The sequence below is a fragment of the Manis javanica genome, chromosome 3 (assembly GCF_040802235.1).
Source record: "Manis javanica isolate MJ-LG chromosome 3, MJ_LKY, whole genome shotgun sequence".
Taxonomy (NCBI): domain Eukaryota; kingdom Metazoa; phylum Chordata; class Mammalia; order Pholidota; family Manidae; genus Manis; species Manis javanica.
Genome location: NC_133158.1, coordinates 122,869,370 through 122,896,303, shown reverse-complemented (window position 1 = coordinate 122,896,303; position 26,934 = coordinate 122,869,370). Strand labels below are relative to the sequence as shown.

General features: G+C 38.2%; 1 protein-coding gene across 19 annotated transcripts in view; it reads left to right on the top strand.

The window, feature by feature from the left end:
- YEATS2 (YEATS domain containing 2) overlaps nucleotides 1-26,934 on the top strand; it is a 114,632-nt gene that overhangs the window by 70,888 nt on the left and 16,810 nt on the right. For 14 of the 19 annotated variants that reach the window (XR_012129339.1, XR_005062903.2, XR_012129338.1 and 11 more), the window contains 9 exons: nucleotides 5,803-6,061; nucleotides 8,362-8,523; nucleotides 10,654-10,784; nucleotides 11,528-11,686; nucleotides 14,699-14,860; nucleotides 16,625-16,811; nucleotides 21,043-21,171; nucleotides 21,683-21,781; nucleotides 26,138-26,240. Coding sequence is in view for 15 of the 19 variants with exons in the window: in XM_037024186.2 (XP_036880081.1) it covers nucleotides 5,803-6,061; nucleotides 8,362-8,523; nucleotides 10,654-10,784; nucleotides 11,528-11,686; nucleotides 14,699-14,860; nucleotides 16,625-16,811; nucleotides 21,043-21,171; nucleotides 21,683-21,781; nucleotides 26,138-26,240 (1,391 nt within the window). In the remaining 4 variants the exon portion in view is untranslated. The remainder of the gene's footprint in view (nucleotides 1-5,802; nucleotides 6,062-8,361; nucleotides 8,524-10,653; nucleotides 10,785-11,527; nucleotides 11,687-14,698; nucleotides 14,861-16,624; nucleotides 16,812-21,042; nucleotides 21,172-21,682; nucleotides 21,782-26,137; nucleotides 26,241-26,934) is intronic. The other 5 variants (XM_037024187.2, XM_037024185.2, XM_037024191.2 and 2 more) reach the window with 2 other exon arrangements.

Below are 26,934 nucleotides of genomic sequence, written 5' to 3'. Positions count from 1 at the left end.
CTGAAAACTTCCCCAATCTGGGAAAGGAGATAGTCTGTCAGGCCATGGAGATCCACAGATCTCCCAACACAAGGGAACCAAGGAAGACAACACCAAGACACATAGTAATTAAAATGGGAAAGATCAAGGATAAGGACAGACTGTTAAAAGCAGCCAGAGACAGAAATAAGATCACATACAAAGGAAAGCCCATCAGGCTAACATCAGACTTCTCAGCAGAAACCTTACAGGCCAGAAGGGAGTGGCATGATGTATTTAATGACATGAAGCAGAAGGGCCTGGAACCAAGATTACTTTATCTGGCAAGATTATCATTTAAATTTGAAGGAAGGATTAAACAATTTCCAGATAAGCAAAAGCTGAGAGAATTTACCTTCCACAAACCATCTCTACAGTCTATTGTGGAGGGACTGCTATAGATGGAAGTGTTCCTAAGGTGGAATACTTGTAACCAGAGGTAATAAAACCACAGTAAAGAAAGTAGAACAGGTAATTACTAAGCAAATGAAAAATTAAATTAACTATCCCCAAAGTCAATCAAGGGATAGACAAAAAGTACAGAATATGATGCCTAATATATAAAGAATGGAGGAGGAAGAAAAAGGAGGAGAAACAGAAAAGAATCTTTAGATTGCATTTGTAAGAGCATACTAAGTAAGTTAAGTTAGACTCTTAGATATTAAGGGAATTAACCTTGAACCTTTGGTAATCCCGAATCTAAAGCCTGCAATGGCAATAAATACATACTTATCGATAATCACCCTAAATGTAAATGGACTGAATGCACCAATCAAAAGACATAGAGTCACTGAATGGATAAAAAAACAAGACCCATCTATATGCTGCTTACAAGAGACTCACCTCAAACCCAAAGACATGCACAGACTAAAAGTCAAAGGATGGGAAAAAATATTTCATGCAAACAACAGGGAGAAAAAAGCAGATGTTGCAGTACTATTATCAGACAAAATAGACTTCAAAACAAAGAAGTAACAAGAGATAAAGAATGACATTACATAATGATAAAGGGCTCAGTCCAACAAGAGGATATAACCATTATAAATATATATGCACCCAACACAGGAGCACCAGCATATGTGAAACAAATACTAACAGAACTAAAGGAGGAAATAGAATGCAATGCATTCATTTTAGGAGACTTCAACACACCACTTACTGCAAAGGATAGATGCACCAACAGAAAATAAGTAAGGACACAGAGGCACTGAACAACACACTAGAACAGATGGACCTAATAGACATCTATAGAACTCTACATCCAAAAGCAACAGGATACACATTCTTCTCAAGTGCACATGGAACATTCTCCAGAATAGACCACATACTAGGCCACAAAAAGAGCCTCAGTAAATTCAGAATGATGGAAATTCTACCAACCAACTTTTCAGACCACAAAGGTATAAAACTAGAACTAAGTTGGACAAAGAAAGCAAAAAGGCCCACAAACACATGGAGGCTTAACAACATGCTCTTAAATAATCAATGGATCAACGACCAAATTAAAATAGAGATCAAGCAATATATGGAAACAAATGACAACAACAACACAAGGCCCCAACTTCTGTGGGACACAGTGAAAGCAGTCTTAAGAGGGAAGTATATAGCCATCCAAGCATATTTACAGAAGGAAGAAAAAACCCAAATGAATAGTCTAACGTCACAATTATCAAAATTGGAAAAAGAAGAACAAATGAGGCCTAAAGCCGGCAGAAGGAGGGACATAATAAAGATCAGAGAAGAAATAAATAAAATTGAGAAGAATAAAACAATAGAAAAAAAATCAATGAAACCAAGAGCTGGTTCTTTGAGAAAATAAACAAAATAGATAAGCCTCTAGCCAAACTTATTAAGAGAAAAAGAGAATCAAAACACATCAACAGAATCAGAAACGAGAAAGGAAAAATCATGATGGACCCCATAGACATACAAAGAATTATTAGAGACTACTATGAAAACCTATATGCTAACAAGCTGGAAAACCTAGAAGAAATGGACAACTTCCTAAAAAAATACAACCTTCCAAGACTGACCAAGGAAGGAACACAAAATCTAAACAGACCAATTACCAGCAAAGAAATTGAAGCGGTAATCAAAAAACTACCCAAGAATAAAACCCCCGAGCCAGATAGATTTACCACTGAATTTTATCAGACATACAGAGAAGACATAATAACCATTCTCCCTAAAGTTTTCCAAAAAATAGAAGAGGAGGGAATACTCCCGAACTCATTCTATGAAGCCAACATCACCCTAATACCAAAACCAGGCAAAGACCCCACCAAAAAAGAAAATTACAGACCAATATCCCTGATGAACGTAGATGCAAAAATACTCATGAAAATATTAGCAAACCAAATTCAAAAATACATCAGAAGGATCATACACCATGACCAAGTGGAATTCATCCCAGGGATGCAAGAATGGTACAACATTTGAATATCCATCAACATCATCCACCACATAAACAAAAAGAAGGACAAAAACCACATGATCATCTCCATAGATGCTGAGAAAGCATTCAACAAAATTCAACATCCATTCATGATAAAAACTCTCAGCAAAAGGGTACAGAGGGCAAGTACCTCAACATAATAAAGGCCATATATGATAAGCCCACAGCCAACATCATACTGAACAGCGAGAAGCTGAAAGCTTTTCCTCTGAGATCGGGAACAAGACAGGGATGTCCACTCTCCCCTCTGTTATTCAACATAGTACTGGAGGTCCTAGCCACGGAAATTAGACAAAACAAAGAAATACAAGGAATCCAGATTGGTAAAGGAGAAGTTAAACTGTCACTATTTGCAGATGACATGATATTGTACATAAAAAACCATAAAGACTCCACTCCAAAACTACTAGAACTGTTATCGGAATACAGCAAAGTTGCAGGATACAAAATTAACACACAGAAATTTGTGGCTTTCCTATACACTAACAATGAACAAATAGAAAGAGAAATCAGGAAAACAATTCCATTCACAATTGCATCAAAAAGAATAAAATACCTTAGAAATAAACCTAACCAAGGAAGTGAAAGAGCTATACCCTGAAAACTATAAGACACTCCTAAGAGAAATTAAAGAGAACACTAGCAAATGGAAACTCATCCCATGCTCTTGGCTAGGAAGAATTAACATCGTCAAAATGGCCATCCTGCCCAAAGCAATATACAGATTTGATGCAATCCCTATCAAATTACCAACAGCATTCTTCAATGAACTGGAACAAATAGTTCAAAAATTCATATGGAAACACCAAAGACCCCGAATAGCCAAAGCAATCCTAAGAAAGAAGAATAAACTGGGAGGGATCTCGCTCCCCAACTTCAAGCTCTACTACAAAGCCACAGTAATCAAGACAGTTTGGTACTGGCACAAGAACAGAGCCACAGACCAGTGGAACAGAATAGAGACTCCAGACATTAACCCAAACATATATGGTCAATTAATATATGATAAAGGAGCTATGGACATACAGTGGGGAAATGACAGTCTCTTCAACAGATGGTGCTGGCAAAACTAGACAGCTACACGTAAGAAAATGAAACTGGATCACTGTCTAACCCCATACACAAAAGTAAATTTGAAATGGATCAAAGACCTGAATATAATTCATGAAACCATAAAACTCCTAGAAAAAAACATAGGCAAATATCTCTTGGACATAAACATGAGTGACTTCTTCATGAACATATCTCCCTGGGCAAGGGAAACAAAAGCAAAAATGAACAAGTGGGACTGTATCAAGCTGAAAAGCTTCTGTACAGCAAAGGACACCATCAATAGAACAAAAAGGTACCCTACAGTATGGGAGAATATATTCATAAATGACTGATCTGATAAAGGGTTGACATCCAAAATATACAAGAGCTCATGCACCTCAACAAACAAAAAGCAAATAATCCAATTAAAAAATGGGCACAGGAGCTAAACAGACAGTTCTCCAAAGAAGAAATTCAGATGGCCAAGAGACACATGAAAGATGCTCCACATCTCTAGTCATCAGAGAAATGCAAATTAAAACCACAATGAAATATCACCTTACACCAGTAAGGATCGCCACCATCCAAAAGACAAGCAATAACAAATGTTGGCGAGGTTGTGAAGAAAGGTGAACCCTCCTACACTGCTGGTGGGAATGTAAATTAGTTCAACCATTGTGGAAAGCAGTATGGAGGTTCCTCAAAAAGCTCAAAATAGACATACCATTTGACCCAGGAATTCTACTCCTAGGAATTTACACTAAGAATGCAGCAGTCCATTTTGAAAAAGACAGATGCACCCCTATGTTTATCGCAGCACTATTTGCAATAGCCAAGAAATGGAAGCAACCTAAATGTCCATCAGTAGATGAATGGATAAAGATGTGGTACATATACACCATGGAATATTATTCAGCCATAAGAAGAAAACAAATCCCACCATTTGCAACAACATGGATGATGGAGCTAGAGGGTATTATGCTCAGTGAAATAAGCCAGGCAGAGAAAGACAAGTACCAAATGTTTTCACTCATATGTGGAGTATAAGGACAAAGAAAAACTGAAGGAACAAAACAGCAGCAGAATCACAGAACCCAAGAATGGACTAACAGTTACCAAAGGGAAAGGGACTGGGGAGGATGGGTGGGAAGGGAGGGATAAGAGTGGGGAAAAAGAAAGGGGGCCTTATGATTAGCATGTATAATGTTGGGGGGGATCGTGGGGCAGGCTGTGCAACACAGAGAAGACAAGTAGTGATTCTACAGCATCTTACTAAGCTGATGGACAGTGACTAATGGGGTTTGTCTGGAGGACTTGGTGAAGGGGGAGTCTAGTAAACATAATGTTCTTTAGGTAATTGTACATTAATTATAACAAAATGAATAAAAATAAATGAATGAAAAAAATAAAAATAAATAAAGAGAAAGAGGTCGTAAGGCAAAGGCATAGGCTATGAGACAGCAGAGTAAAGTTGAATAATGGAGAAAATGAAGATTGATTTCAGAAACACAGTCCATCACTAGTGTGAGATCTGCACAAGGCAATCATTGCCTCTGCCTCTTTTCTATGAATGGGATGTAAGGCTTTGTAATGAAATGAGGCTACATATGAAGCAGTTTGTAAATAGTAAAATATGGAGAAAATGAAAAAAAGAAAGGTATACAGTGGAGTTTATAGTTTGTATATGAGGGTGGTTTTTGCACAGTTTTTCATAATGTGAAGTTTAAAATTACCTAAATAGCCACACAATAGTGAAATGCTATATAGATTGTGGTATGTCTATTCTAATATATTATTATTTGGTCATCTAAAAGTGTTTTTGAAAAATAACAACTTTGGAAAATGCTTGTAATATAGCATTACATTAAGAAAAATTAAACAACTGTATGTGTGATTCTTATCTATGTTTTTAAATTTTCAAAGAGTTGGAAGTAAATATAATAAAAATATTAGGAGATTATTTCTGAATGAGTCAAATTTTTTTCTTATATTTCTGTATTTTCTAAATTTTATATAAAAACACATTTTACTTTTTACAGTTAAAATAAGTTGTGGGTAGTAGCTGGGGTTAAGACAAAAACTGCAACCTTTTATTGTAATAATATCCAAAATGTATAAGAAATATTGCTGTTGTTCATGTCTGTTACAGGGAGCTGTCCTAGATGATTGGATCAGACTCCATCTGTTATAACCGGGACATTACTTTATTATTTGCTAAAGTAAAGTGACTGTTCTGTTCTAAGAGCTCTTGAAAGGACTATGAAAAGCACTACTGGCCTCTCCTCTGTTTTGAACAGGTTGTTGGGGTGCCGGTTGGGTCTACTTTACCTTCAACAGTGAAACAGGCTGTGGCAATCAGTGGTGGCCAAATCCTTGTAGCCAAGGCCAGCTCCTCTGTCGCCAAAGCAGGTGGTCCAAAGCAAGTTGTAACCCAAGGAGTCGCCAAAGCAATTGTGAGTGGAGGTGGAGGAACCATTGTTGCTCAGCCAGTGCAAGCCTTAACCAAGGCTCAGGTCGCTGCAGCCGGCCCTCAGAAGAGCGGATCCCAGGGTTCAGGTAACTGATAGTAACTGGGGGCTCCTTCAGTAGCAGCCTCTTCAGGAATGTTCTTTGCTAGTGATTTTATTTGAAACTTAGTTCTGTCTGGCAAAATGTAGTAGGGTGATGCAGTTTGCTATAGGGTGTGTGTGTGTGTGTGTGTGTGTGTGTGTGTGTGTGTGTGTGTGTGTAAGCAGTTTGCTATAGGGTGTGTGTGTGTGTGTGTAAGCAGTTTGCTATAGGGTGTGTGTGTGTGTGTCTAAGCAGTTTGCTATAGGGTGTGTGTGTGTGTGTGTGTGTAAGCAGTTTGCTATAGGGTGTGTGTGTGTGTCTGTAAGCAGTTTGCTATAGGGTGTGTGTGTGTGTGTGTGTGTGTAAGCAGTTTGCTATAGGGTGTGTGTGTGTGTGTGTGTCTGTAAGCAGTTTGCTATAGGGTGTGTGTGTGTGTGTGTGTGTGTGTGTGTGTGTGTGTGTGTGTCAGCAAGAGTAATACAAGTAGAGTATGTCTTAGTAATGCTTTCAGGTCTGAAGAAAATGCCCTTGATGCCCTCATCTTCACTTTGGGTTGTACTCCAGACTGAACACTTCGGTGTGCTCCGTGGGCAGCAGCATTTTGAGATGCTTGGCTAATGCATTCTCTACCAGACAAAATTAAAACACCTTGATTGTCTTTTAGGCATTGATGTGATTTCTGTGAAGGCATGAAAAAGATACCTAAGACATTTGGTATTTACTAATTTTTGAGAGTCCTGTTGAAGCTAAAGAATTGTTACAGTGTGTTGGAAGGGTAGTGGATGTCCGAAACCAAGACTTCAGAGGTGATGAATTGCTGGTGATGACAGAGTTCATTTGTGGCATTAAGAATAAGCACTTGAGATGGATTGGAAAAAATGGTCTTTGGAGTTTAGAAAATGAAGCAGCTGAGAAGCCATAGAATTAAATAAGTCATGTACAGTGCTGTCCCTGAGAATGCCAGTCTTTGGCATAGAGAATAAGACTTTGAGTCAAGAGTTAGTCTTTAGCAAGTGAGGGGAGGTGAAGAGGAGTTCATCAAATGAGAGCAGAAAAGAGAGAGACAAGATGATGTAACCAAGTGTAAGCCTCAGGAGCCAGGGCTTTGTTTTCTGGAGTAAGGGGTAAAGTCTGAGAGCCAAATTCAGGGTTGCTGGGGAAGTCGTATTGTCAGAGGACTGACAGTTTAATTACCACAGAGATAGTGTTCAACGACGCTGAAGTTCTGAAGGGTAAGGATCACAGCAGGAAATCATGGGGGCATAGTGAAAGAGTGTGGGCAGGAGGAAGGGATGAGGAGATTGGTTCAGATCAGGATCTGTGAGCAACATGGAGAAGGGACTCCCGGCACAGGTGGCTGACCAGAGACATTTGCCCTTCTGGCAAGGCTGAGATGCACAGCAGTGTAAGATGGGATTAGCTGTGGTAATAATGGAGAGGGATGGCCTCAGTTTTAATGCCAGGCCCTGATATTTTGACACAGTGTCCAGGGTTCCTAATTCCTGAAGCCTTGCACAGGGACATGTTAATAAGAACTACTCCAGCAGACTGCAGGAGGGTGTGAGAGTCCTTTCCCTGTGCTGGCCCATGTAGTTCTTGTATAGGCTTCTTTTCATTGACGTTAGCATTCAAAGTAACTACAGAAAACGTGACATGTCAGTCACCTTTAAGACTCATGGTTAGAGGTTTTATAGCTACACGGATGAAGAAGTAAATTCTAAGAGGTAAGTGAAAACTCTTTGACCTGGGTAACACTTCAAAAAGATGAATTATAGGTGCATAGTTGTTGACTAGCATTTTTTAGTTCTTTGAAGTGAGGGAGGCTACAAGTGTTACTCCAAATCACTAAACTCATTCATTACTAGAAACTGACTAAAGGGCCTTTAAACAGAATAGGAGAATGTGTATTCATCCATAGATAGGGTGATAATTTCATTGAGTGTCTAAACCACAGTACTTTTCAGCATAAAAAAAAGTTATTATTAATAATTAGAATGGTACATCAGTATAAACTGGAACTGTTCTGCACAACCCAGGACATGTGGTCCCCCTCTTTATATACAGATATAAATTCCTTTATGGTTTACAGCAGGTGCTTCTAATATGTAATTTATTTATGATTAGCAAGATATTTAAGAAAATCAGCCTTAAAAAGCATTGTGCCTCTAGGAGTTTGCTGTTAGTGATTTTAATAAGTACTTTTGTTACTCTGTTTTGATTTTAGAGGTAACATTGCCCTCAGTTCCAATTTATCTTACTATTTTTCCTGTTTTTTTTTCTTTTCTTTTTTCCCTTTACCATTTTAGTAATGGCAACATTACAGTTACCAGCCACTAATTTGGCCAACTTGGCAAATTTGCCTCCTGGCACTAAACTCTACCTTACAACAAACAGCAAGAACCCTTCAGGAAAAGGAAAACTGCTGCTGATCCCTCAAGGAGCCATCCTGCGAGCTACCAACAATGCTAGTTAGTCCATCATTAAGTCATTTGCTTCTTGGGTCTCTGGGTATGTGCATCTCATCCACCTGAGAGGCAGTTCTCACCTGTTTGAGGAAGCCTTTTCATAACTCTGTTTAGTGGTATAATGGTAGCATTTACCCAAATGGATTTAAAACATACACATACCATTGATGGGTGGATAAAGAAGAAACGGTACACATACACAATGGAATATTACTCAGCCATAAAAAGGATGAAATTTGCCATTCATGTGAACATTGATGAACCTAGAAGTTTTTATGCTCAGTGAAACAAGCCAGACAGAGACAGACAAATACCATACAATTTCACTTACATATGGGATTCAAAAAACAAAACAAATGAACAACCAACCAAAAAACCCAGACACAGACTCATAAATACAGAGAACAAATCGGTGGTTGCCAAAGGGAGGGGGCTGGGATGATGGGCGACAAAAGTAAGGAGATAAAAACATATAAACATCCAGTTATAAAATAAGTAAGTCACAGAGATGAAGAAGTACATCCTAGAGAATATAGATAATTTGTCATAACTTTATATGGTGACAGATCATAGCTACACTTATTATGGTGAACATTTCATAATGTATATAAATGCCAAATCACTGAGTTGTATGCCTGAAATTGATTTAATACTATATGTCAACTGTACAACAGTTAAGAATAAAAATAAATTTAGAAATCATACACATAATTTAACTATACATGGGTTTAAATGTCATAGTCTTAGGAGGTAACACTGTTATTTTGGGTTTATTGACTCAGAGTTTGTGATCAGGAACAAATTCCACTGGAGAGGTATGGCTCTGTGGCTGCATTGGGAGAAAGCTGTCTGTGAACTGTAAATGAAGAAGAGTTCTTTCTCACACTGGTATCTTAAAACTCGTGACACCTGGGAGAACATAGCTGGAAACCTATTTTTAGTTAGAAGGGGATAGGAACAGTTTTGGAATCAAATGTCTTTGCTTGCCATTATTTAGATGTGTATCTTAGGTTTGCTAGTTTGGAGATGAAAAGAGAAATATAGGCTTGGCCTTAGTGTATAGGTCTTAAAGGCCCAAGAAAATTAGGTGGCTCATCTAGACTGATATAAATCTTTGCTTTACATAGAGAAAAACAATTTGGGTAGTGTTGGAAAGGAAAGTGTAAATGGGATTATTTCCCTCTGAATCAGAAGTGTAATTGTCACAGCAATCAAATTCATTAGAAGTCAGCCAGTCTTGCCAAAATACGCAGTGTGTAAGCTAGTCACCATTTTATTTCCTCACTAGTATGGGTGATTTCCACTCTTAACCTGATATTTTCTTGTCATACTTAAGCAGTGATATATCAAGAAGTTAAGATATATAAAACGAGGACAGTGTAAGTATTCCAAAATTCACCCAGAGACCTACTTAGATTTTAATTTACATATACTGTGTCACCAAAAGGGAAGTAAAAAGGGCCCAAAAGCTTTAAAGTGGAATTTGGAAAGCAAAAAAGACTGTGGCCCTGTAGTCATTATAAATATGAGGAAAGTCAATTTTTTCCAGGGCAGGGGTAGTCAGAAAAGAGGGTATACTGGAAATTCTACTATATTCCAGCAGTTTCACAGAAATGGAATCAGATGCCAGAAAGTTTGAAAGCACTTCTCTGTGTACATGATTTTTTTAAATTAAGGTAGCATTGATGTGCACTCTGTGAAGGTTTCACAAGAAAAACAATGTGGTTATTACATTCACCCTTACTATCGAGTTCCCCCTGCCATACCCCATTGCAGTCACTGTCTCATCGGTGTAGTAATCTGTATACGTGATTTTAAATCAGCACTTGGTTAGAAAATGTTAATGTCAGACTCTTGATCTCCCACAGGTAAGTCAGAACACTTGTCTAAGTTCTTCATTGTGCTCAGAGCTGTACAACTAGTCATTCAGTTGAAAGTCAATAAATTTCAGTCTCAGCTCCAGGAAGTTCTCCAAACTCTTGTCACAGAATAGTTACATTACAAAAAAGGAAGGAAAATAGGAGAGAGAAGGAATGGTACTGGTAAAGGAAACATCTCCCTGGCTCATCTGTTTTTTCTCTTAAGCCGTATCTGAATACCTCATGCTCTTGCTGTCCTTCATTGTATTTGCAGACCTCCAGTCTGGCTCAGCTGCTGGTGGTGGAGGAGGAGGCAGCACGGGAGGAACCCAAAGCCCCGCTGGCCCCGGAGGGATAGCCCAGCACCTGACTTACACATCTTACATCCTCAAGCAGACTCCTCAGGTCTGGTCATCTGTGACTGGTATCTTTCAAGTCAGTCGTTTTATAACTGCCTTTAATTATACTAGTGGACTGACTTTATAGCTTTGGGATTAGGGATCAGTACTAACATTTTAGCCATGTTATAAATCTGTATTATTTTGGCTTGTTTTGAGAGAGGAGGAAATAAGAGATTCAGGAAGATTTAAGTAACTGGTGTAAGATCTCTGCTAAGATAATGGTAGCACTCATAGAAAGATTTTTGCTGTGCTCTTGCCTCCCACATCCATGAGGTAATGAAGAGTGTTACTATGCAGTCGGAAATTTTTCCCTTAGTAGGGAGTAACCAAAGAGATCTATCAAGTTGTGGTATTTGAAGTGAGATTGGATTTGAGATTAGGACAGGTTTCCAACTTCTTTCTCTAAGTCTGGGCTCCTCTCTAAGGAAGGTTAGAGTTTTTGTTCCAAACATTATGAGAAGGATGGATAGTTATCAGTGTCAGTGATTAAATCCAACTTTGAGGACTAGATTATAAAGCTTGAGTTTCTAATAGCCTGTTCTGTGAGTATTGTGCAGAGTTTGGAAATTAGGGATGACTCTTGGTAGTGACACTGAAAGCAGGCTATTCATTCAGTTATTTTTATTTTGTTGCAAGATGAAGGTGAGGGAGCATTGTAGCTTATAACACAGGTCCTTATGACCTAAAGAGCAAGTCAATTGAATTTAACAAATTACTAATTAAAGTTTTTATTTGTTACTAATTTAGGGCACATTTTTAGTTGGCCAGCCATCGCCCCAGACATCTGGAAAACAGCTGACTACAGGGTCAGTGGTCCAGGGAACTCTGGGAGTGAACACATCTTCTACACAAGGACAACAAACATTAAAAGTCATCTCTGGACAAAAAACCACTTTGTTTACCCAGGTAAATACACACACACACATATCAAATACTTGGGTGGATTATAGTGTTTATTTAAATATTTATAGCTTATCTCTTTCCACAAAGAAATTAAGGTAACATAAGAAAATTAACAAAATAGTATAGAAAAATATGAATAAAATCTTGAGATTTGTGAAAATATAAGTAGATGGAGGAGCTAAACCAGAGAGTTACTTAGATATGCAAACAGTAATGTCTGTATGGCTAATAAAATTTGCCAAAGCAAAATGAGAAGCATGATCACTTTAAAATTCACACTGTTTGTGAAAGGGAAACAGAATAACCACATAATATTTCCTTAGAAAAAATGAAGATTTTCTTAACACTTCGTTCTAGAATTTCTCTGGAGGAACTGCATGTAGGAGGTTCTGAATAGTGTAATAGGTGATTTCAGCTCATAAAATCCACATGCTAAGTAAACAAACACTAGAGGCAACTTGGCACATGCTTCTGGAGCATTCTTGAGTATACGCCCAGCTAAAATTCTGGGTGAGGTCTCTCATAATCATCTATAGGAGAATCTGTAGCTAGATCTCAAACCTTATTAGCAAATGAAACAAATAAGGTCTAGAAGGATATAGACAGTATGATACCATTTATCAAAAAACAGTTCATTTTCTGTGACTATATGTAGATCAGCAGTTCTTAAAACATGAAATTGATACTGGATTTTGTCAAGTGCATTTTCTGTCTATTGAGAGGATCATATGGGGTTTTTTTTCAGTTTGTTAATATGGTGAATTACATTGACTTTTGTTTTATCAAATATTAAACCAACCCTGTATTTCCTGGGATAAACCCACTTGGTTGTGATACGTTTTCCTCTTTTAAACAGGTTATTGTTGGGTTTAACTCGGTAAGCCTTTTTTTAGAATTTTTGCCAGGAATACTTGTCAGTAGTTTTCTTTGTAAGTTCTGTCTGGTTTTGGTGTGAGAGTAATGCTGGCTTTATAAAATGAGTTGGAAAGTTCTCTCTTCTTTACTTTTTGGGGAAGAATTTATGTAGTACTGGTATAATTTCTTAACTATTTAGAATATACCAGTGAAGCCATATGGCTTAGAGTTTTCCTACTGGGGAAGGTTTTTAACTATAATTTCAATTTATTTAATAGATACAGAATTATTCAGGTTATTTATTTTGTCTTGAGGGAGGTTTGGTTTATATCTTTAAAGGAATTTATCTATTTCATGTAAGCAGTTGAATTTATTGGGATAAAGTTCATAATTTTTCCTTATCTTTTTAATGTCTGTAGAATCTTTATTGAAGTCCCCTTTTTATTCTTGACTTTGATAATTATATATCTCCTCCTTTTTTCTTGGCCCATCTATCTAGAGGTTTATCTATTTCATTGATCTTTAAAATTATCAGCATTTGGTTTCCTTGAGTACCAATTTCTTGTCAGTCAGATGCTCTTAGCTGGTTCAAATATGAAGACCCCAGACTCTTTAGTCAGTTCTTTAAAATCTTAGCTGATTTCTTATCAGCTTAAGTTGCAGTCAGCTCAGTGACTTTCTCTCTTTTCTGCCACAGCTGATACAATTACTGTTGCCTTTTATTATAGTTAATATGAATAAGCACAGATCATAAGTATACAGCTTTGAGTTGTACAGAAGTGAGTTTTAACAAGTGTATATACTCATGCAAGCACTATCCCAATCATAGAACACTCCCATCACTCTAAAATATACTCTTGTTTCTCTTTCCAGTTTTTTCCATCACCATTTTTTCTGTTTCTATTACCATAGATTAGCTTTTGTCTATTCTTGAACTTTATATCAATAAAATTGCATAGCATTTAGTCTTTTATGTCTATTGTTCAACATAATGTTTTTGAGATTTATCCATGTCTCAAGTACACTAATATCCGTATCTCAAGGACACCATATCTGAGTACACTAGAGTAGCTAGGTCATAGGGTAAGTATGTTTGTAAGAAACTTAAGAACCTGAAAAATGGTTTTGCAAAGTGATTGTCTTATTTGACACACTCACAAGTCATGTTGGGAGAGTACCTACTCACCAACATGGAGAAACCTCATTCTTTTTCATTTGAACCATGTTTATGAGTATGCAGTGACATCTTATTGTGGGTTTAATTTGCATTAAGACTCCAAAACAAATTATGCCATAGCTACTACTTCTGGATTCTAATCATGTCTCCTCCAGTTACTAGCTGTGTGACCCTGGTAAATTTATTGAGCTTACTCTCCTCATCTGTAAAATGGGACTAAAATCTAACTCATAATAAAGTTTATGAAAAGATTGACTTAAGGTATGTACAAGTGCTTTCTGTCATTTCTGGCACGTAGTAAACTCTCAGAGACTGATACATCATATCTATTTGTGGGGTGCATTAATTTTGGGCACGAAGTAATCATATAGTCCATGGGTCAGCAAACCAAGCCCAAGGTTTCCTGTTCTTATAAATAACATTTTATTGTAACATGCCACACCCATTTCATGCTATAACAGTAGAGTTGGGTTGCAACAGAGACCATCTGACTTGCAAAGCCAGAAGTGCTTAAGCCATTTTCAGGAAAGGTTCACTGAGCCTTGATTTAAATCACTAAAACTGTAGTTTGTTAAAGGATTCTCTGGTACTTAGATGCTAATCTAGTAGTAGCCCAGAGCACCATTAACTTAACCATTTAATTCTGGTCTTTCTTGGTTAGATTTTCATGTTTAAGAGCATTTGCACTCAATTATTTTGATAACAAATGGCCTGGTATCTTTGAAGACACTGCTGCCAAATAGTGACTTACAAATGCATTCATTTACTTGTTCTGCATTATAGGTAAAGGAACAGTTGCAGGTAAAAGGTGCTCTTTACATCTTGAAAGCTTGTTGGAAAGGTATACAAACACTTCATATAATTTTTTTTTCACTTCATATAATTTTGATTAATAAGACTTCTTAGATACGCTCTAATCCTTATAGATAAGGAGTAAATTGTGCCTGTGAACATTACTACTTCAACCCATTTTGTTTCTGCAGGCAGCCCCTGGGGGACAGGCATCTCTAATGAAAATATCTGACAGCACATTGAAGTCTGTGCCTGCCGCCTCACAACTCTCAAAGCCTGGAACCACGATGCTGAGAGTAACAGGAGGGGTTATCACAACTGCCCCTTCCCAGGCAAATGGTCCTGCACAGCAGGTAGGATCAGCATGGTAGGAGAAAATCATAATAGAACCTGAAAGCCGTTAATAGAAGGAAGATACCCAGCAGGCACACCAGTGGGCTGTCCTCCTCTATACGCTGGATCAGAATGTAACTGTGTGTAACATTTTGAGGAACTGCCAAACCGTTTTCCAAGCAACTGCACCATTTTAGATTGCCACCAGCAATTATGAGGACTCCAGTTTTCCATATCTTTGCTGACACTGTTCTTGTCCTTTTTTGTTGTTGTTTTTTGTGAGATTTTTTTTGTTTTGGCTTTTTTGTTATACCCATCCTACTGGATGTGAAGTGGTATTTCATTGTGATTTTGATTTGCAGCTCCCTGAAAGCAAATGATATTAAGCACCTTTTCATGTCCTTATTGGCCATTTGTGTATCTTCTTTGGAGAAATGTCTATTCAGACCCTTTGCCCATTATTTGGTTGGGTTATTTATTGTCTTTCTATTATTGAGTTGTAGGAGTTCTTTATATTTTCTAGTCTCTTAATCAGATTTGCAGAAATTTACTCTATTCTATGGGCTGTCTTTTCACTTTCTTGGTGGTATCCTTTGAACCAGAAAACATTTTATTTTGATGAAGGCCAGTTTACCTATTTTTCCTTTATTATGCTTTCGGTGTCACAGCTAAGAAACCATTGCCTAATTCAGAGTCACAAAATTTAAGCCTGTGTTTTTTTCTGAAAGTTTTAGTTTTAGCTGTTACATTCAGGTGTTTGGTTCATTTTGAGTTAATTTTTGTATGTGGTGTGAGGTTGGAGGCCAAGCTTCATTCTTTTGTATGTAGATACCAGTTTGCCTCACAACATTTGTTGAAAGTCTGTTTTTCCTTTGAATTGTCTTGGCACCTAAAGGACTTCTGTAATCTGACTTTGCTTATTTCTCAGTCTTCTCTTCATGTACCTATTCATACCACTCAACTTTGCAGTTCCTTGACTATACCATGTTTTTTCATTCCTCTCTTTCTACTTGCTATCTTCTGCAAAGAATCACTCTTTCATCTCCCCCTTTCCCTCTCTTGAATCTTGAAGATTTCCCTAAAGTGCCATATTTTTACCTGAAGTTTTTTCCAGTACTCTCTTCTCCCCATCCCTAGGCAGAAGGGGTAACTTTCCTGTCAGTTGTATAGGTGCCTTGTACCTGTGCCTACTGTAGCATTCATGACAGTTTGGTAATCTTCTCCTCATGGGTTTTTATCTTTGGTCCCAGCATTTAACACTGTGTCTGCCATATAGTAGATATTTTTTGAATGAATGTGACAAATGTTAGAGTTTTTAATAAAGCTCATTTTATTCCATTTTTACATCCTGAGATTATGTTCTTCTACTCTTTTAGTGTTGAAATAGTCTTTTATAAAGTGACACAGTAGGAGATAGCCTCCTCATTTTAAAATTTAAAAATATTCCTGGTCCATGAAATCTTAAAAAGTATAGGAACCACCAAACTGGAGAAGCGATAGTTTTTTTTTTTTTTTTTTTGAGAGGGCATCTCTCATATTTATTGATCAAATGGTTGTTAACAACAATAAAATTCAGTATAGGGGGGTCAATGCTCAATGTACAATCATTAATCCATCTCAAGCCTAATTGGAGAAGCGATAGTTTTAAATGGCATGACATTTAATAGGTAGGTAATAATAGCTAATAGATAATATTTATTGAATATGCTACATGGCAGTCACTGTTCTTAATAAGTTACACTCCTTTCTTCTTAATTTCTGTTATTTCTGGCCCTTTGTGCAAGCAGTCAGAAGGAACAGCTCCCAGTGCGTCATCCACTGTCGGCTCTGCAGTGAGAGCCTGTGGGCAGCAGCAGGTGTGTGTGAGCCAGGCTGCTGTGGGTGCCTGCAAGGCTGCCGCTCCCTCTGCCGTCGGCGCCACGTCCCTGGTGTCCACACCAAGCCCTGTTTCGGGGAAAGCCACAGTATCAGGTCAGTTGTATCATCATGATTTTATTTTTCTCTCCCTTCTTTGGGCTAGAATATTTTTGGAAGGTCTTAAACAATATTTTGTAAAATTAATTGTTAAAAATAATTTACTCAGCAACATTTTCCATGTGGCTAGTTTTTAGATAAATTATTCTTATTTAAAATTTACATGTAAATTTTTAAGTCTAAGATGGTTTTATGGATTGAATAATAATTTTTAAATGATATAGTAAAAGAGCAGCCATCTGGAACTCTCTTGGGTATTTTAGCTGCTTGCATGATATAATTTTGTGAAGTGTAGAGAGTTTGCTCTCCTTAAAGAACCAGTTCCTTTTTTTATCATCAGTTTTGAGTGGAACTCATTATAAAACATCATACATCTCTTTGCTTTTGTAAACAAAGTATATAAAATATAAATTAGCCTTGATGATCCAATTCATGATTCATGCACCTATTCATACCACTCAACTTTGCAGTTCCTTGACTATACCATGTTCTTTCATTCCTCTTTCTACTTGCTAACTTCAAAAACCTTAGTTATTGTAAGTAGTGGTAGAGTGATGTACTTGAAGTCTGGTGACATGTATCGTACCTTTGTGCCCATATTAAATGTCTCCAGGAAAGAGTGCCTTTTATTTCTTTGGGTTACATAGAGCACAAATCCTGGAACTGGATCACTTTAATTAAAACAACTTGCTTCAGTTTCCTCTTCTGTAAAATGAGGTTGATGATAACACCTACCTCATAAAGTTGACAGGATTAAATGAGTTAATACAGAAGTGCTCAGTGTACTGTCTGATACATATAGCCATTTTGTAAATAATTGCTATTATTAGCATTTCTAGTGTCTTCGTTGTCGTTAGTCCACATTCCCTTATCTGCAATTCTAAAATCCCAAATGCTCTGAAAAGCAAAGGTGTTTTGTTATGTTTTTGCTTTTTGTTTTCATAACTAATTTTAAGGTGAAGTGTGACCTCCATTGGCAGGCCATATATACTACTTAATATGAGTATTTGCCTTTTTGCTGCAGAAATATTAATGTGTTTGATTATATCATGCTGTCACAGATGCCAGGGGACTGATATAATATACATCATTGCTTCTCAGAGTTGGAAAATTGATTTTGATTTTCTACAATCCAATTCAAATATTTCTGTAGAAGTAATAAAAATATGACAGCAATGCCAAACTGTTACAGAAGTTTCTGAACACTCTTAATTTCTATATTGTTTTGTTGCAGATTGATACTAGTGTACCGGCTGGTACTGATATACAGGAACAGTTGAGTACCACTGATGTATATGTCCACACACACACACACACACACACAAGTACCTTAGTATCTTTGGATGAAAGATTGTAGATATTGCTATTGTTCTTACTGTTGTTATTATCCCTATGTTCTGTACCTGACTCCAAAGCAAGCCCCTGTGTCTTACTTCACTTTTGAGTTAGAGTCCAACAGATTAATGCTGGCATATTTTTTCCCTTGACTTCCACCTCTCAGTTATAACTGACTAACTCCTAGTTTAGGGAGTACTTGTCCTCTACCAACACTGTGTAAGGACTGGAGTAGAAATTGGAGAAATGGAAGAAATTACTATTGTAAGAAATGGATGTCCTCCCAGCTCTATTTTTAAGTGATTAACTAGGAATGAAAGAAGTTGCCCTGCTTTAAGTTCTAGTTTTCTAAGTTGCTGCCAATCAGTTTTTTCTTTATCATGTTTTCATAAAAGAATCAAACTATTTCCTGCTGACCATTAATTCTATGTGTGTATGGACTATTTTTTTTTTTGAGGTATAACCATTCAATTTAATTAAATTTTTTGTATGCTTTATAAACGGTTATGAACATAGTCCCTCTTACGTCTGGAACAGAGTGAGCAAGGGAAAGAGTACTGGAAAGTAAAGCCAGAGTGGTGGGGGCCAAATGACCCCAGGCCTTTGTAGGTCATTGTAAGAACTTTGACTTTTACTCCAAGGAAAGTCATTGGAGGGTTTTAAGCTATAGAGTAACATGATGTGCCTTACCTTTTAACAGGATCACTGGCTGCAGCACTTAGACTAAACTTTGGGGCACAAGGTGGAAGCAGGAAACAGACTAAGAAGTAGACACTAAGAAAGAAAATTCAATGATGTATCAGGGAGCCCCAGCAACATCAGATCAAAGGAGTTCCAGAAAGAAAACAGAAAATAGTGGGAAGGAAATGATCCAAGAAATGAAACTATTTATCCCAGAATTGAAGGATATGAACTTCCAGGTTCAGAAGCCACAGTGTCCAGCACAGTGAATGAAAAATGGTTTATGTGGAGGCACAGTTTGTTCATGAGCAGAACACCAGGGACAAAGAGAAGATCTCAAAAGCTATCAGAAAAAGAAATAGAAAAGTTCAGAAATTATATTATCATTGGGCTTCTCTGTAGCTGGGAGCTAGAATACTGCTTTTCAGAATGCCAGGGGAAAATTTCAGTTAAGAATTCTGTATTCAACCAGATCATTACCGAGTGAAGGTAAAAATATTTTCTGACAGGCAGTTTCAAGTGTATTTCCTATGTGTCCTGTCTCAAGGCATTATTAAAATACGTTTTACCAGAGTAAGGAGGTGTAGACCAAGAAAGAGGAAGAAAACAGGATCCAGCATAGAAGGAAGGCAGAGGGAATTCGGAGGGTAACGACAAAGGAAGTCCCCAGGAGGAGGGCTCAGCAGCAGGCATAGAAAGCAAATAGAGGTCAGAGAGCTCCAGGAAGGACCTCTCTCAGAGAAAGTGGAACTGTCAATTATTTAGGAGATTTGACTGGGTAGACGATTGTATTAAGGGTGGTTTATAGTGTTTCTGAATGAGGTGGGAAGGCTTAGAAGGATATTGAAAGAACTAAGCAAATGATAAAGGAGGAAACTGTTAATCCAGAAAATAAGCCAGAATCACAGTATCATGGTATTCTTTGGATCAATAGAGAAAAATGCTGGAATGCAGGAAAGAGAGTAAAAGTGCTTTACAAGGCTTATCCACCCTAGTAGCAAGTCTGTATGTAACACCACTGTCCCATTGGAATGAATCAAGGCCCATGGTATACACATTCTCCTAAAAATACTGAGATAAGTACTAAAAGGAAGGACCAAAAGGGTTAAAAGTGGATGATACTGCGGAACTAGATGAGGATAGGGAGGTGTGGAGCAAAAAATGGCTAGTTTGAGCTACAAAGCTTTTAGCACTTCTTTTTCACTGATAAGCATGTAAAATTTTGATGAAAATATGGAAAAAAACCAGGTCGTTGTACTGTCCAAGGGCACATCTCAGTAAGTGCTTACTGCTTGACTCATGTAACACTCATCTATTCCAAAGAAAGATTTTCTTGTTTATTTAGGCTTTGTTTCAGAAAGTACTTAAGATTATTCCTTTCATTAACCCAAACCAACTGCTTTCCATTGCCTCAAAGTGTCTTTAGCCTCTGATGCTGTTTTTAAGTAGTAGTTATGTAACAACAGGTATTTGTGTTGTGTCTTGTGTTAAATCAAAGCCCTTTTTCATTTTTTACTGGCCCCCTGCCTAAGATAGTTTCATAATTGAAAGGGATTATGGAAATTACCTTTAAGGAGAAGTGGGAGAGGATGACCGTTTCTAAAATGATAAGTGCAGAATATCTGATGTTTGAAAAATAAGGGCTGCAGTGAGATAGAAAATTGTAATGTATGGTGAGTAAATAAATTGAAGTATTAGATTTATAGGGATTTTATCTGGGACCAGATAAACTGGGACCAGATAAAATGGACTCTGAATGCTTTGAAACTAATTTTGGAAACATTCTCTAGGCAGTGAGGAGCCAGAAAAGGTTTCTGAGTAGGAAAACAATAATTACCTAAATCAAAATACAAAATTTTATATCCACTATGTATGTAACACAGCTATATAGAAAACGAACGTGGAAAAGAACTGTCTCAAAATGTTAATATTGATTGGCTCTGCAGTAGGTCATCGGGTGACCTCTTTTCTATTCTGTTTTTCCAAAAATTTATCATTTTATGATTGTGGGGTAAAAATAAATCATTATTGTCACATCATTTCATTGTGAAATCTGCTGTAACCATTGCCTCATGTGTCCATCTCTTTGTTTATTGAAAGGGTAAGTGTCCTAAGAACTTCTTCCTATGAGAAAATACCAATGTTAAAGGGAACAGGACCTTTAAGGAAGCACCTGATCATCAGCTTGGCCTTATCTTCCAACTTCTTTTAGGATTGTTAAAGATTCACTCCAGTCAGTCCAGTCCCCAGCAGGCTGTACTGACAATCCCCAGCCAGCTCAAGCCACTCAGTGTAAATGCATCTGGAGGTGTGCAGACTATACTCATGCCAGTGAATAAAGGTCAGTCCTGCCCCCATCCCTCTCCCGGGTTGTGGCTGTCTCCAGGTCTGCCGTGGGGGGCGAGCCCACGTTCTGTCGGCCGGCAGCCGCTCCTCCCTGGTGCAGCCTCCTTAACTGTTGCCAGACCCCTGGCACCTTGAACTCTAAGCATCAACTCTAGGACTGAGAGGAAAATCCAGATTATTCATTGGCTCCTAAATAGCTGTCCACTTCTAAGTTGAGGAGACGGGGCACATTTTAAGCCATTATGAGAGCTCTGGTTAATTGGAGCTTTATTTTCTTAGTGACAAGCTCCCATTTCCACAGTTGAGTAGCTCAGTTACTCTGGTACTAAGAGTAAACAGCCCACCTTATCAAATCACGGTATTAAAAAGGTCATTACCATTTCTCTTGTACTGAAATTCTTTTTGTGCTGTCAGTCTAACATGGGGCTGTCTCCTGGGAGTTAGATCATCCTAATTAAAATACTTTCTATAGCTCTTATATCCTCTCTCCCTCTTTTGCCTGTTAGTGGTTCAGTCATTTTCTACCAACAAATCACCTACCATTCTGCCTGTAGCTGCCCCAACTCCAGTCGTCCCCAGCCCTGCTCCAGCTACTGTTACGAAAGGTATGTTGTTTCTCACAGTGTTTTTGCCCAGAAGTTTTATGCAGGACATTACTGCAATCTGAGTCCCTTGAATTTTCAGCATCTGTGAATCAGTCACTCCAGAAATATGTACTGTGTTTGTGTAGTAGACTTGACATTGAGGGAAATACAAAGATGTATAAAGCCTCACTCTGCCCTCCAAGAACGTAAAGTCAGGTTGGCGAGAGTGGCAGTGGACAGCAGATAATGACTCATAAAGGCAGGATGAGTGATCTGGAAAATGAATGCTGAAATATTTCAGTCTAGGATGTCTGGTCAGGGTTGACGGGGGCCTGGGGGGGAGATAGGATTTATGAGATTTGGATTATAATCTGGATTTTAACAGAGTGAATGAAGCATTTTTATCTGTGGAGAGGTCAAGGGGCATGCCAGATTAAGGAAACAGTAGAAGCAAAGACTCAGAGTGCTTGTTCGGGGAAGTAGATCAACTAGTGGAACTCATCCAGGGTGTACAGTATGGTAAAGGAGGTTTAGGTAGGGCCAGACTTTGGCAAGCTGGCAGTGGGGACATTTCTGACATTTCTGTTTATTTAGGCTTTGTTTCAGAGAGTACTTTAGATTATTCCTTTCCTTAACCCAAACCAGCTGCTTTACAGTACCTTAAAGTGTCTGATGATTGAATAGATTGAGGTACTGCAATGGATTAGAGCAACATATTTTGACATCTATGTAACATCTACAATAATAGTGATTACCATATGGTAACAGGCCAAAGTATGCCAGGCCCTATGCTAGCTGCTCTCTCTATATCTCTAATTATGACAGTACTTCAGGGTAGCTGTTATGCCCATTTTGCAAATGAGGAAACTGAAGTTTGGAGATACTGAGTCTATATTCCAAGATCTAGAAATCTAGAAAGCATGCAGTTGGAATTTGAAACACATCTGCTTTTCAGGCATTCCAGGATCTCTCCTAATAGTCTTGAGAAGAAGTGGATTTGTAACTTAGAGCCTGACCCTCTAATGCAGGGCTTGGCCAGCTACCATCTGCTCCCTGTTTCTGAGTAAAGCTGCAGGGGCACCAGTGATGCCTGTCTGTTCACACGTTGTCTGGGGTATGCTGCAGCCTCAGAGTGGAGTGGTTCCAGCTGAGATAGGACCCACAGCTCCTAAACTACTTCTTTTGCTAGGGAAAGTTTGCCAACCCCTGATCAAAAGAGACCTGATGAAAGAATTGGTATTAATCTAGACCGGCATTTCTGATCAGTAGTAGGTATGTGTCATAGGCCTTCCTCATATAGATTCTGATTCCGTTAATTTTAGACTGGAGCCAGAGTATCTCTGTTTTGATTTTAATAGAGGTAAAGTTTTGAATAGTGAAATGCAAAGATATTAAGTGTGCCATTTGATGAGTTTGGGTAAATGTATAAACCATGTAACCAATATTCTATTTAAGATAGAGAAATTTCCATCACCATGTGCCTCTTCCATCCAGTCAGTCTGTTTCTGGTCCCTGTAGCAACGACTCCTGCTTTCTATTGTGATTTGTCATGTCTGTTTCTTGACTATATGAATGGAAGCATGGGCATTCTTTTGTGTCTTGTTTCATTCACTCACCATAGTGTATTTGATATTCATCCATATTGTTGCTGAATAGTATTCCACATTGTAGTAATATACCATAATGAATCCTTTCTCCTGTTGGTGGGTTTTTAAGGGTTGTTTCCTGCTTGGGGCAATTATGGACAAATCTTTGAAAGCATATATTTCCATTTCTCTAATAGAATAGCTGTCTCAACTTGCAAATGCTGACTAACTCTGCGATTGTGTGCCAGATTAAAGAAAGTGTATTTGCACCTGGAGAGCTGGAGTATCTGAACTTTTTTGAGGACTTCCTTCTGTTTCTTGAAGTCTTGGAATCCCTAGGGGCTGGAGGGATATGTATTGCTAATATGTATCACTAATAATAGTGAAATTGTTAGCAAGGTCATTCAATACAAGTCAATATACATAGAAAAATCATTTTCATTTCTAGGTAGAAAGTAAATGCTAACAACCTACTGAACATTTCTGAGAGAAATACAAAAGGCCTAAAGAAATGGAAGGATATGCCATTATTAATATAATAAATTATAGATTATAAATATAAAAAGTTAAATTAGTTACCAGAAGACCTGATGTATTATCAGTTCTCCCCCAGAAAGTGACATGCAGATTCAATTCAGTCCCAGACAGAATCCCTACAGGGTTTTTGTGTGTACATAGAAATTGATAAGCTAAGACTGAAATGTACATAGAAATAGCAAAGGCCTAGAATAGCTGAGGCAGTCATAAAAAAACAAAAAGCTGGGTACTTGGACATTAGATATATATACTACAAAGCTTCAGTAATTGAGATTGTGTGGTATTGGTTCAAGAATAGATAGAACAATGAACTAGAGAAGGCCCCAGAAATATATTCACTTGTATATAGTCACCTGATTTATGATAAATTCAGTAGGGTAAGAATGTTCTTTTCAATAAGTAGTGCTGGGTTAATTGGCTATATCCATTTGGGGCATTTGGGAAAACAATGAACCTTGGCCCCTACCTTATACCATAAAAAAAATTAATTTGAGTCAGGTTATAGACTTAAATGTGGAAGGTGGAACAATAAAGCTTCTAGAAGAGAATACAAGAATGTCTTCATGACCTTGGGCAAATATACTTTGTAAACAGAACACACAAGAAAACTAGCCATAAAAGAAAAGATTGGTAAGTCAGACTATTAACACTGGGAACCTCAGTTCATCAGAGGGACACAGTTAAAATCAAAAGCCACATACTCAAGATATTTGCAATGGATATATCTAACGAAGGAGTTGTATCCATATATGACTGGATATGTGTATGGGAGGACCATGCACAGACCTTCTAAAATTCAATATGAGAAAGACTGACACTAATTTTTTTTAAAGAGCAAAAGGTGTCAACAGTCGCTTCACGAAGAGGATATCCAGAGTTCATAAGGATATGAAAGGTGGTTCAGCCTCGTTAGCCATGGAGGAAATGCAGATTTCACCACAGTGAAATATTGTTCTATCACCAAAATTAAAACTAGCAATACCAAGTGTTGACAAGGATGTGACACAAATGCAGCTCACCTACACTGCTGGTGGGACATAAATTGATATAATCACTTTGGAAAGCAGTTTGACGGTTTCTCATAAAGTTAAATATACATCTGTCTTGTGTTCCACAGATATACTTTTAGGAAAGGCACACATAAGCCCAGCAAAAGACACATGAGAATATCCATTGCATTGTTACTTTTAATAGCCAGAAAGATCCTGATGCAAAAGAGTATGTGCAGTATGATTCCAGTTATATGAAGTTCAAAGTGGACAAAAGGTGCTTATCTTTGGCAGGGAGGAACTGCCAAAAGCATAAGGAGCCTTGTTGAAGACTGGATATACCCTGTGTCTTGATTGGAATGGTAGGCACCCAGGTGTACACGTAGGTAAAATTTATCTAATGTATACTTCATATTTGTGCATTTTACAAGGTTATGCATCTATAGAAAGGAGGTGGAGATGTATTAGTAGATCTCATTTGTAGACACCTGAGATACAGGAAACTACTGAAGGATGTTGAGTAGGGAAGTGACACTAAAAAGGTTGTTTAGGAAAATTTTCTGTGCTGATGTATAAGGTGGGTTTTAAGGGGAAGAGGTTGAAGGCAAGACTGCTGATGCAGAAGCAGGAAGTGTATGGCCTTGGATTTTTTGATTAGAGAAGACTAGAAGTGGAGGAGGACACGTGCTCCTGAGACACTGCTGGTTTCCCTCAGTGGACTGGTGGTAGTAAGAGTGTGAGTTACTAATGTGAATAGCTTGGATACTGCCGAACAGCAGATCTGATTTTTGCTTTCCACCTTGTGTCAGAACACCAAGATAATGCTGAAAGTGCACAAACTTAGCTGGAGAGATGATAGCCAAAAGGATCTTAGAACTTAGAGCAGGCCAGCATTGTATTTTAATGTGGCACTGTTCAGTTGTGCGTGTGCGTGTGTGTGTGTGTGTGTGTGTGTGTGAGAGAGAGAGAGAGAGAGAGTGGGATCTCACAGTAATGTGGTTGGCCCTTTAATGTCTAAAAAGCCATTTTATTGCCCTCTTTGTCCCGAGCCTGGAGTTACTCCCCCTGAAAGCCAGCCTAACAGTTTTCCCTTGTCTGCTGACCCTGTGATGAGAGGCGTCCTCTCAGTCCCCCGGCTGTGACCCTCAGCAGCTGGCGTGGCAGTTTGCTCACTGGGCTTCAGTGGAAGAGCTGTTGTTTCTGCCCTCACGTGTCCTTCCGTCATGAGCCCTAACAGCTCTTTCTTTGTTGCCCTTCTCTTATAGTGAAGACTGAACCAGAAACACCTGGGCCAAGCTGCCTCTCTCAGGAGGGTCAGCCAGCAGTGAAAACAGAAGAAAGCTCTGAGCTAGGAAACTACGTCATTAAGTAATGATTTCAGTCCTTTCTAATTGAGTTGTGCTTTCGGTGTTTTCGTGATGCTTTTTAAAAACCAAACCTGTGACAGCTGAGTATGTATAGAGCTGTGTGTATATAGAGTTAAGCCCCTTGATGGGTGGAAACTTTCCTCTCTGTGTGCAGTGAATACATATTACCACTTGATGTACAGCTCCAAGTCTCCATTTAACACGTTGATGTGACCTAGGGAGGCACATGATTTAAGGCCTCAGAAGCCTCAGGGGAAATTGCAGATCTCCCTCCCACTGAGTTTTCCAGTGTGTACTTTCTCTGCTGAATCTTTGGGTGTGAAATTTCTCATGATGTGTGTATACATTTTGTGGCTGAGTATCCACACCCCTAATATTAAACAGCCGCCTTTTCATGGGCCATACACACTGATTGCTTCTTCTAAAAATACTTTGTGAGATTTTCTAGTTTCCAGATTGGGAACCCACCTCTGACCATGTTTTGAAGTATCTCAGACAACTGAGGACAATAGAAACTTAGCCACTTTCACATGGTGATAGCATGAACTGTAATAACCCCCAGATTGGCATTTGCATGAAAAGAGTTTTTTTGCTCCAGTGACTGTCAGTCACTCTGCCAAAAGATTATTTAGCTATTTAATTTAGAAATATAAACAAAATGTTTGTGATATTTGCCAAATTTGCCATTCCTGTGG